The sequence below is a fragment of the Astatotilapia calliptera genome, chromosome 10 (assembly GCF_900246225.1).
Source record: "Astatotilapia calliptera chromosome 10, fAstCal1.2, whole genome shotgun sequence".
Taxonomy (NCBI): Eukaryota; Metazoa; Chordata; class Actinopteri; order Cichliformes; family Cichlidae; genus Astatotilapia; species Astatotilapia calliptera.
The window spans coordinates 16,539,153-16,551,392 of record NC_039311.1 but is presented as its reverse complement, the minus strand read 5'-3'; the positions used below and the strand labels follow the sequence as shown (position 1 = coordinate 16,551,392).

At 41.9% G+C, this 12,240-nt stretch overlaps 1 protein-coding gene across 1 annotated transcript in view; it reads right to left on the bottom strand.

Annotated features, from left to right (window-relative positions):
* The window catches only part of dchs1b (dachsous cadherin-related 1b), an 85,491-nt gene that overhangs the window by 59,927 nt on the left and 13,324 nt on the right, over positions 1-12,240 (bottom strand). Inside the window, exons 2-4 of the mRNA XM_026180996.1 lie at positions 11,059-11,904; positions 10,777-10,974; positions 8,590-9,363 (exon numbers count right to left, since the gene is read on the bottom strand). Of these exons, the coding sequence (XP_026036781.1) occupies positions 8,590-9,363; positions 10,777-10,974; positions 11,059-11,886 (1,800 nt within the window). The 5' untranslated portion in view covers positions 11,887-11,904. The remainder of the gene's footprint in view (positions 1-8,589; positions 9,364-10,776; positions 10,975-11,058; positions 11,905-12,240) is intronic.

The window sequence follows — 12,240 nt, the reverse complement described above, 5'->3', positions numbered from 1 at the left end:
AGGAGATAGTCCTAAGAGAGATAAAGAAATCGTGCATCTGAGTGTGAGTGTGGCTGCAGTTTTCTCTGTGTTCTGTATGGAGGATCCAGTGCCTGCAGATGTTTGATATCGGCCTGTTCACCAGACGACGGGAGCTATCTCGACTGTTTTCTTGCTAAAGCTGAATGCCTCTACCTTGTCTGTTTCAGACTGCTGATAGAAACCCTCTGCACTAAAGATAAGCTTCACATTTTACCATTGTGTCATGTATACCCCTTCATCCATTGCAGAGACGATAAAATGGTATATGTTCAAGAACCCCTCTGTCATTTGAAAGACGAGTCAAGTATTGTTGAAATATTTGAAACATTGGAAAACATCATAACAACCAGCTGACAGTGTGAGAGAAGCTGCCCTTTATCACACGTAGCACACAGCAATCGATAGTCTGCTTTAATCTCGTTCTCGTTTCCCTGGAAAATACCCTTGCTGATTTAGGCCGAGACCAAGATAGAGCATGCAGGAGACAGTACACATGACATCCACTCACTAACTGTGAAGTCACCAGAGATATACCTGAGCTGTTCTCACATGAGCAAAACTGGACTTCAGACTGAACTTAGACTGAGAAGCTGACAGGTTAAAGACTGTTTTAACTCCCAGATGGCTAATTCAGGAATTCACATTCTTGCATGCTCCTCTTTCGGGTAACCTCTAGAACAGTTCATGGCAGCAAGATGTGCGTGTTTGTGTGAAAACACCTTTTGGTTAGATCCAGTGTATCCACGCCAGAAAAGAAAAGTGAAAGAAAGTAGTCACTACCAGATGAGATGAATGCAAGAAAGAGAAAGCAGTCAGATTGGAGAGAGACAGAAAAAAGGGGTGAAAGAAGAAAAGCCCTCACTGCCATATGGTACAGAGCATTGGGCTTAATGAGGCGTGAGGCCATCCCCTCCACAGAGGCACTGGCCAGTGAGATCACACATGAATGAATACTCTGATAGGTTTACAACACAGCATATGCCAACAACTTGTGATATGGAATCAAACTAATGCTTGCATAAAAACAAAAAGAGAGAGAAAAATGAAAGCGTTCTGATAAGATTTCAACATTTTCAATCTGATTACAACCGAAAATATTCTAGCAGAAAGAGATACTGTCGAGATCAGAGGAAAATCTGAGGCTCTGAAGCTGTGCCACCATCAAATAGAGAACCACTTTAAATGGGCAGGGTTTACATTGTTAGGTTATATAGTGCAAGTCTTGTTATATGCATCACTTCCACTTCCTCTATATAACAGCAAGAGTGTTTTATATAAACAGCTCCTGAAGTTCTTAGGAGGCTTAGGGTTGTCCATATCAAATCCCAGGAGCAGCATATATGCACTGTGAGGCCTCTCACCTGTAAATGCAAGAGGAGGAAGAAGAAGAACAGCACTTATCCATGTATAGGACCAAATTTATGATGGACTTAAAAATGCTGCCTGCTCAGTTAACTGAAAATAGGGCCTTAAAAAACCCTCACAGCTCACAGATTTGCTTCTGCATGTAGTCCAATGCATCTATGCATTGAAAAGGTTAAATTGGACCATATCCCATCAAAGCTCAGCTCCACTTCCTGACATCCAAATCACACCCTGCTGGAACTGCTGGAGACATTTCCTTCATTACCACAGCACTACCAACTTGCACACATATCTTGAAATCTCCTTTTGGACACAATGTGGTCAGGATTCATTAAAAATGCCTCACCGAGTTGCTGAAAGGTACATAAAATACACAAACGAGGAAAAATGAGATGCTTTCAACAGCAGCATCCTGCTTAGTTACATTTCCTTTATACATCTGAATCAGAAATATCACTAATGCCGGGTAAAAGGAAAGAATATCGTTTTGGGTAATATAATAATAAACTTTATTTATAAAGCACACTTAAAAACCAAGGGTATGCCAAGGTGCTTAACAAGTAAGATAGAGAATAGGAGGAGGATAATAAAAATAGAAATAGGACCAAAGCAAGTACTAAATACGCAAGCAGATAACTGTCACTGATACGAAGCAACAGGTACAGAGCAAACAAGAATTTAAATGAGCATAAAAGTGCATGATATAAAATCATAAAAGAAATATTAACTAGAGGGAAAGGCAAGATTGAATAAGTGGGTTTTTAATCGTGATTTGAACAGTGCAATGGAATCAGATGCGCGGAGGTCGAGAGGAAGGGCATTCCACAGTACCGGGGAAGCCAGAGCAAACGCACGGTCACCCCGGGACTTCAGTCGAGATCTGGGTTGGGTCAGAAGTAGTTGAGTGGCAGATCTGAGTGTTCTAGCAGGAGTATGTGGTTTGAGAAGTTCACTAAGATAACTTGGCGCTAATTTATTAATAGTTTTGAAAGTAAGGAGTAATATTTTAAATTGAATACGGTACTTTATGGGCAGCCAATGCAGGCTAGCTAGGACAGGAGTAATATGGCAAAATTTCCTGGTACCAGTCAAAAGGCGGGCTGCTGCATTTTGGACAGTTTGCAATCTAAGAAGAAGAGAAGAGGGAAGACCATAGTACAAGGAGTTACAATAATCCAACCTGGAGGTCACAAAAGCGTGAATAAGCCGCTCCAGGTCCTCATGCGGAACATAATGCCTAGCCTTAGAGATAAGGTGCAGTTGGTGGAAGCTAGATCTCACTACAGCAGACACTTGCTTATGCTTAATATAATAAAATCACATAGAATCACATTAGATCTACTCTCCATTCGAGAAACAGTCGCTACAAAAAACGTCTGCAGAAATAACACCAGCTAAATAAAACCAGAACTCTTGGATTATGACACAATTTGACACAAATCTTGCCTCTGTACACCACCACAGTGTATTTTAAACTAAACAATCAAAGTGTGATTTAAATTTTTTTGGCAAAAAACAGCATCTAAGAGTGTCAGAACCATAATCAGCTCTTTTAACTCACCCAGAGGCTCTAAGGTGACACAACAGTACTACACAATAAATTCTAACATCAGCAGGCTAGCACCTTCACAAAGGCAATACTAGCATGTCGCTGCTAAACAGGGATCATTTATAACATGATCACCATTCTAGTTTGACATATTGTTTAATTATTATGCTATTACAGCTAAGGTTGGTGTTCAGGTCATTAGATTTGTATGCATGTGGTCAAAAACCAGCGTCCTGGCAATATGAAAGCTTGACCCAGTGATACCACTGTATGAAAATTCAAAACATCAAATCACAAACTGATCCAACAAAGAATATGATTGAGTAGCATCAAATTTCAAATGACATCTATTCCATGTTTTTTCATAGAAATAAATTCTCATTTTTGGGCTATAAAGCAAGCAACACCCACAGTCGTAGGGCTGATCTTTTAAATCACAACAACTAGATGCTTTACATTTTAATTTAAAGACAACCCCAACAATCAGATGGCCCCCTATGAGCAAGCACTGATGACTGATTAGGGATGAGGGGAAGGAGAGGGGACAAAAGACACACTGTGGCAGTAATCAATCTAATATATTCTGCAAAAAGGTGTCCAACAAAAGAAACCCTTGGGGGTAGCATATAACATTTATAAAACCAGAGAACCTCCCCTGAGTTCAGACCTTAGAAAGTTATTACTACAATAATTTTAAGAAATAAAGCCCACCTCTTTATGCCAACAGTTTACAGGCACAAGTCGAAAACCAAAATGGATTTTCTTCATGGTATCTGAGCCTCCAGTAGCAAACAGGTGACGAATTCCGAGTGAGTGTTGATGGATGTTATGAGAATAGTTCACATAGCAGACACACCATCCTGATCCCTCGTCACACACATCCTGTCAACAACGCCGGCAGCTGAGAGACGTGTGACTCGGAGAGAGAGAGGCCGAAAGAGGCAGAAATACTGTACCAGACAAAAAGCATATGAGAAGAGGGGCCAGCTGTTAACAGCATGAAACGATTCACCAACTTTTCAGTCTCGCTCGCGTCTTTGTGCAAAACCCTGCATTTGTTGTCGACTATCACCTGTTAAATGCAAATTGTGGCATGTGATGACAGCGAGCGCTGAAAACTCTTCTCTTTTTCCATTCAGCTATTGATCCAAGTAAATTCATCACACTGACAGATTAATCAAAACGCGCAAGTCACGGGCGAGAGTTTCAACAGGCGCGGGCCTTATTAAAGACCAGCTACTGCTGTGCAAGAGCAAGAGTGAGGGAAGACGTCAAGCGGACAATAAATTTCATCTTCCTCACACTTTTTCAAGCTAAATAAAAAACTATAGTGTGTTTTGAGACTGGGCTGGAAAAGGGGAATGGGCTCCAAGTGGAAGCTGTGGTTTGTTCTGGCTCTGGTTTCCATGGGGGTTAGATTCAGCGCAACACCAGCAGGAGACTGGGAGACTGGTTTGGTGTTACAGGAAGCTTATGCTGAATACCTTCCTGCCTTCAGTGAGTCACAATGTATCTCTGGAGCTATTGCTATTGGTTTATCAAATGTGATTAGTCTCAGTGTGGATGTGTGTAAGTGTTCCTTATAGAGGCTGAATAGAATTTAGCTGTGGGATCTCTGACTTTGGACTTCACAACAAAAGGGCTGATTGCTCTGACAGATAGACACACTGTGTTTGCTTAAGTGGTTTTCTGGTAGGTTCAGAAAGACTAACTCCATCTGTTAAAAGAAACCTCCCCCACCTATATGTTTTTCACTTAGTTTCGGTTACCTTCAAAGGCATGCCCATATGTGCTTGTGTGAGTTGCTGTGACAGCACAGAAAAAAGACTCCTGCCAGCTGATGGATTTGAACTCAAGAACTTCTTGGTTTCAGGTGATGGTGCAACTACCGCACAACTATGCCTCAAACAATGACCCAAACTTCTCAAGCGTGATAGGGCAATATTAAACGACAGTCACAGAGTCATATGGTGGCAACATTCAAATTACATTTTTAACAGTTTGGGGTACTGGATCCACCTGACTGACCTGAGACATCTAAAATTTATTCGGGAAAGCCTTAAGGAGTTGGTGTTACATTATTTTGTAAACTAAGTTTTCATCACAGGGCGTTACCCTACCAGCGTGTTAAATTTCGATGCTTTGTCATGAAGCACGCAATTGCTGTAATTCAAAGATATATTGTCCAGTCTGCACAAAACTTAACAGGTTTGATGAGAGTCGTGCGTCAAACACATAGTAGTAAGAAACTTTTAGAGCGCCTCAAAGTGGAAACAGGAAATGTTTTATATTGTACTGTACTGTATGCACCTCAAAGTGGTCTGAATGAACTTCAGAATATTTTGGTGTCTAAGCCTAACAAAAAGTGTCCACTTAGGAGTGACAGCGTTTTGGATTAGTGAGACTGTCATAAAATCATCATGTTCTCAGTTGCCTGAAGCCAGCAGCTCTAATTTTATAACTCGAGTTTACTAAGCAGATTTGTGTATTTGGGCTGTGGTACTAGAGCGCTTCACTGCTTTTGTAGAGCAATGCCAACAAGCCATTTCCCATCTCTTCATATAGTACATTTCCCAGAAGAGCACATCTGTGTCTGTCTGGATGAGTGTTTTTCAACAGCCCTGACCAGGAAACCACATGCTGAACATCACAGGGGAGATCACCTGCTGAAAATGAGGTCACATACACATACACAGACATACTGGATGACATACGGACATGCGCATACTCGTATATACACGCACAAAAAAAACTTGTGCTTTCCGCTTTGTTGTTTTGTTTTTAACTATCGAAGCTAATTTATCTTTTTGTTTTGAAATCATCATTTCACTTTTATTTAATTTGGACTTGATTTGCTTTATTCTTTAATCAAAGCAAAGCATCAATTCGCTGATGTCAGTTGAGGCTGTTTTGGAGCTACGACCAGAGTGTGCGTGCTACTGCTTGTGAGATTAACAGTGCCTTTCCAGCAGTCAGGTTATGCTGGAACTCAGCATGTCATTGGATTTGACAGAGGCTCTGCAAGGAACAACCCACACAGATGGGAAAAATGCTTTAACTCTGAAAAACACAAATTTTAAACGAGTAAGAAATCTGAAAGTAATCATATGCACTCAGTAGAAGTAGCAGTCATTCAGAAAGAATGATGACATGAGATCAGATGATTTCAGCGACCTTCACATGCAAATTTTTAGTTTTTAAGGACTAACTTTGCTTGCTTTTCACCACCAGCTACAATCTCCAATGTTCTCATGACCTTTACCTTCTCCGGTTGTGAACCCGATTCCGGCGAATGTGTATGCTACACACTCGCACACACACAAACACACACAGCCACTTTTTAACCTCACCAGCCTGGGAAATACTTTAAGGAAGCGGAAGAAAAGGAAAGCGAGGAAACTGAGAAATAAATAACCCCTTTGTGTCGTGGCCATATAAACAGTGCAGCACATTACAGATTACTAGAGTGGCCAAACTGATAAGAAGCTTCCTACACACTGCATGTACTATATGTGTGTATGTGTAGGTGAAGAGTGAGCGAAAGCAAAATCAACCTATGGAGAAAGATGTAACGAGACAGAAACAAGGGAAAAACTGGGGGAAAACAAATGACAATGAAAATAAAGATATGACAAAACAAAAAGCAAATTGTGGGACTCAGGAAAGACTGGAAGAAAAGCAGCATATAGAACGTTCTTCATACATGTCTACTGATAACACATTTCCTTGTTTAGATATTAAACATTAGTTGATTTCCCCCCATTTTTAAGTGTCCGAAATCCAAACTTAGCCAGCCGGGCCAGCGTAGTAATTCCAAACTCCAAACAGTGATTGCTAAATATTGTAAATATTTGTACAATTCTGCCATTGTCTTGACTGTGCGGAGCGTGACAAATCTCACAAACGGCTAATCTGTGCCAAATAACACCGCAAGAAAATATGTAAACTGAATCCAAGCAGGCCAGCTGACCCAAATCTCGACTTTCCCACTAGCTGACAGTGTAAAAAAAATGATGCTAGTAAATCACAATAATTAAATGATCAGTTCAAAACAAATCTGGAACAGGATTCATTAAGCTATGATGTCAGGTCTCAGATTATTTCGTGCGCTTGTGTGTCCATGTTGCACTGGCCAAGAAAAAAGTTAACACCAGCTGCCATTATACTGAAAAACTGCAGCTCTTGTGGGGAGACTCTCGCCTGGAGTTTCTCGGCACAGATGAAGCAAGCATTGAGGAACGTGCCGGAATGACTAAATCAAACCTTATTCAATCTCTCTGGCACACTGGAAAACTACCCGTGATGTCTGGCATGGGATTAGCCTGCACCTAGTGCCAGAATAACTGCCGGCTAGGATTAGAAAGAAAAAAATCAGTAACAGTTGATTACAACTGTTGCAACAACTGGAATGAGGGTCTAGAGGGTTCATTTAGTTGGTTAAGGGATGTAATAATGCAAAAGGGCAAGCTAACTGAGGACAAAGTACAGGGTTCAGACAAAATCACCGCCTGGATCTGACTGTGAAAACATTTAAAGGTTCCATCTGTGCATTTCTTGTTCTTTCTACATATCAATCCCTCTCTCCTCTGCTGTTTTACTTCATTTACATCTTATAGTCCTCATTACATTTCGTCACGTCTCATGTCTTCCCAAAGGAGCCAGCCCATATGCCAGCTTTTCCAATGCATGGTAAGTGAACCTACAAGAACATGAAACTCTACTAGTCTTTCTGGTTTTAATACGGCACCAGAGCCTTTTATTAGAATCTCAGTGGTGTTTTAGGCCCAGCAGTGAGCTATCTTAAAATTTTTGAAAAAGGGTTGGGGGGGGGGGGGTTCTGCCTCATGTCAAAGCGTTTAAAACTGGCTTGTAAAATCTGCTGGTCTGATCTGTGCACGATGCCATGTTAAGACCTTTCTGGAAGACAATCTAGCTCTCCTTTTTAATCAGGCGAGGTCCGCCTCATATATGAAAGCTGCTGAAATCGTGACGAAAACAAGACAGTTAAGCCGAAGCGAGGTACTGCACCGATACCAAGGGCTCACCCCACATTTCTGGCTAAGTTACCATGGCAATCCTACGAGGTGAGAGAGAGGACACACCAGAAGAGAGTAAATCTCCTCAAAGGAGCTTCAGGAATTCAGGTAAAGACTCCCTCCCTGCTTTTCTTTTTCTTCTTTCTGTTAGATATAGTTTCCCTTTAAATGAGATCATTGAATATCCCAGACTTTATGAATCACATCACAATGTGTCAGTGCTTCCAAGTGCCCCATCCATTGTGAAGCAGGATTTTGAGACTGCTTTTCACTTCAGACGTGACTTTGATTTCCAGACCACTTTATATTGATGTATAAATCAGGCCTTTGCCAGGGGAGTAATCATAGTGGGTTTTACGGGGAGTGTGTTTGTGAAAAGAGAGAGGGAATAAAGAGATGAGAGGACTGGGAAGACAGTGAATACTAGGTTTTGGCTGCGTAAGTAGGACAATAGTTTTGTGTTCAACACACTGCAAGATAGAGCTCTCAAAGAATTAAAAATGTCAGTTCCTCTACAAAATGAAGACAAGTAGAGAGAAAAATAGATAAAAGATTTATAAGTTAGAAGGAGAAGCAAAAGGCTGAAGAGAAAACTTTCTCTGTCAGGGTTTCTCCTACCTCTAGGAAGCAAGTCCCCGCTGGGGTGTTTTCCTTGATGGAGGTATTGTAGAAGTTGCTGGAGAACACCGGCGTGTTGTCATTAACATCCTGCAGCACAATGTCCACTTTCGCTGTCGATGACAGCGGCGGGCGTCCGCTATCCATCGCAACCACAGTCACACTAGGCGCTGGCTCTGATTCAAAATCCAGAGCAGTTGCTGTGGTAATGATCCCAGTAACTGGATCGATCGAAAACCAATCAGAGTGAGAGTTTTTGCCCTTTAGCAGGCTATATCGCACATCCCCATTGGGGCCCTGGTCCTTGTCCCTGGCAGTAACCTGAAGAACAAAGGATCCAGGATACACAACCTCAGGAATGGTTTGTCTGTACGCCTGCTGGTCAAACAGAGGGGGGTTGTCATTGACATCAGTCACCTGGATGGTGAAAGAGGACTCTGCTCTGAGCGGGGGTGTGCCAGAATCTGTGGCCATCACCCTCAGGTCATACGAATCCCGCTCTTCTCTGTCCAAGACCTGGTCAACATATATAAGGTAAATGATACTGTCCTTGGTTGTAAGAGCAAACTTCCCATCACCACCCTCAAGAGACACATTGACGTTGGCGTACTCTCCATAATCTGGGTCGGTGACAGATATCCGAGCTACATATTGGCCAGGCTGGGCTCCTTCTGAGATTCTTGGAGAACCATCCTCACTGAGGAAGATGATGGTCATAGTAGGCTGATTATCATTGTAGTCACGGACATGAATAGTCACAAATGCATTGGTCACCTGTGAAAACAAGTTATAGGATTTAGATAATTCTTCTACTGGGAATTCATCAGCGCAGCACAAGTTCTTCACATTCATTATATTAGTTTGTACTGTTGGTATGCTTAAATCGACTATTTAAGACTAATTTAGGCTAAACATGTTAGTGGTCAGGAAAACAAGCTCCAGCAACACTTCATCATGTCACCACGTGTTGACACTGATGAAGGCTACAGACTGAAATGTGTTGGTCAAGCAATAAAGTTGTTCTTCATACTAGAGGTGCTACTAGGCCTACAGTCACTCTTCTAAACCAAAGTGATGGAAAAACAAATTAGCTTTGACCTGATGTGTCATGGTCCTGGGTCTTTTGACCCAGTGTTTTAAGTTTGAGTTTATTTTGTTCATTAGGTTATGTAAGTTCATTTGGTTATTAGACTCCTTGTGTTTTCTTCCCCTGTATTTAAGCTTCCCCTCACCCTTCGTGTTTCATGCTGCGTGTCTTATGTTATCAAGTTTGTATTATTATGCCTAAGTGTTTCTAGTTCTTATTATTTCCCCCTCCGTTTCCGACCATGTTAAATCTCCCCTGCTCTTCATGCGTTTCATGTCTGTGTCTTACGTTGTCAAGTTCTGGTTGTCGTGTCTACGTCTGCATGTTTCCTGTTTTATTTTGAAAAGGGGTCTTGTGTTCTGTGCTCATGCGGTTAGTTTTACTCTTGCCTGTGCATCATTATGTTTATCCTAGTCAGCTGTTTCCTCATGTGTCTCCACTTCCCCTAATCACCTCCTGTGTATTTAAGTCCTCTGTTTTCAGTGTGTGATTGTCAGGTCGTCTGTTGTCCACGCCATGTTTCCTATGCCATGCTTCCAAGTTTCTTGTCTAGGTTTTTCTTATTGTTTGTTTAGATTTCCCAGTTTAGGTTTGTGTTAATTTTGCTTCAGTTTGCCTTGCCCTTTGTTTGTACCTTTTCTACCAGCCATATTAAACGGCTCGCCTTTGTTAACATTTCAAGTTCTGTTCCCTGTTCCTTGGAGTCTGCGTTTTGGGTCCTTTTCTCAATTCATACAGTCTGCCCTCGCCAGACTGTGACATGATGATGGTGATAGAGGAAACTCAGGGGATCACAAATCCTGAAACAGACTAGATAGCAATGCCATACAATATTTGTCTTAAAAAAGGTGAAACCAACCACAATGTGTCACTAACATTCATCGTCTGGGAACCACAAAATTGAATGGAACCAGCGAGGAATCCATGTCTAGATAATAATGAATTTGGACCATCAGTATCAATCAATAGGATTCGTGCTCTTTGCGGCTCATTAGCAATTTCTATCTAATATAAGTATATAATACGATATGCTACAACCTATTAAACACACTGCACGGCTTTGTTAATGCACTATAATGAAGGGGCCACAATGCAGTTACCTCAGGGTGGCTGGCATTATCCCTGGCCTGGACCACCAGTTCATGAACCCTCTTAAGCTCATAGTCCAGGGGTTTATTCAGAGTGATGACCCCAGACTTTACATCAATGACAAAGTAGCATTCAGGGTCACTCTGACGTCGGTTGATTTCATAAAGCACCAACCCATTATCACCTTCATCCTCATCTGTGGCAAACACCTGCACAGACAGCAAAAACAAAATCCTGATGAATGTGGAGTCAAAAACATTATTTTAGAACCAAATTAGAGCACAAAAACTAACCTGAAGGATACTGCTTCCCTGCGGGAGACTTTCAGAGATAATAGAGTGGTATCTGCTTTGATTGAAGACTGGCGCGTGGTCATTTATGTCAGTCACAGTCACCTCCAGGGTCATAGATCCCATCTTCCTAGGTGAGCCCCCGTCAAAAGCCTCTATTACCAGGGTGTACGATGAGCGTTTTTCCCTGTCAAGCAGTCCATTGACTACCAGGTCTAGATATAGCACCTTGTTAGCACCTCTCTTGGTCTCAAGTTTGAATGTCTGGCCTACATTGCCCTCACGAATAGCATAGCCTTGGGTGGTCAGCTGGTCCTTGTCTGCATCGGTCGCTGGCTCCAGAGAAAACCTTGTGCCCACAGCTGTGTGCTCAGGGATCTTAAGAACAGCACTCTTTTTTGGGAACACAGGTGCGTGGTCATTGATGTCGTTGACAGTGATTGACACTTCAATAGTGACCCCGGTCATTGTAACAGCAATGAAGCTATAGTGGTCCCTCTGTTCACGATCCAGACGGCGTGCAGTGGTAATGATGCCTGTGGTCTCGTCAATATTGAGGTCATTGCTGACACCTGTGCTTTCGTGGTCCGAGATGAAATAAAGACTTGCAGTTTCACCAGGCGGTAACCCAGCACTGATGTCCCCAACAATGGTCCCTGCCGGTTGCTCTTCATCCAGCTGGAGTTCTAGTGCACCGAGAACAGTTGTTGTCTGGACCAGAACAAGGATGACACAGAAATAAAAATAGACCTTCTGATGCCAAAGACGTGAGCGCACACAGGGTTCACTGACCCAAAACCTCCCTCTTGACCCTTTACTTGTTATCGGCATGGCTGGGTTCTAAAACTCCTGGAAGAAAAGAAGAGAGGGAAGACAATATTAGCCACAAAAATATGACTTTTTAAAAGTGCAGGTATATTTTATGAAACCTGAATTGAGCAAGTGTACAGCGCTTTTCATTCGCTATTGAAAATTCCCTCTTGAAAATTCGCTGTTTTGCATGAAACAAAAAGAGAATGTTCATCTCTTTTTTATTTTCACTGAGTATGTATCTTAAATCCCCGCATGACAAGGTGCTAACACATTTATAGTGGTATAGAACAGATATTAAAGACACTGCCTGATGAATTTCAGCTTTTTCCCCATAAAATAGATATATATAACATTTTAGACAGAAGTTTCCAG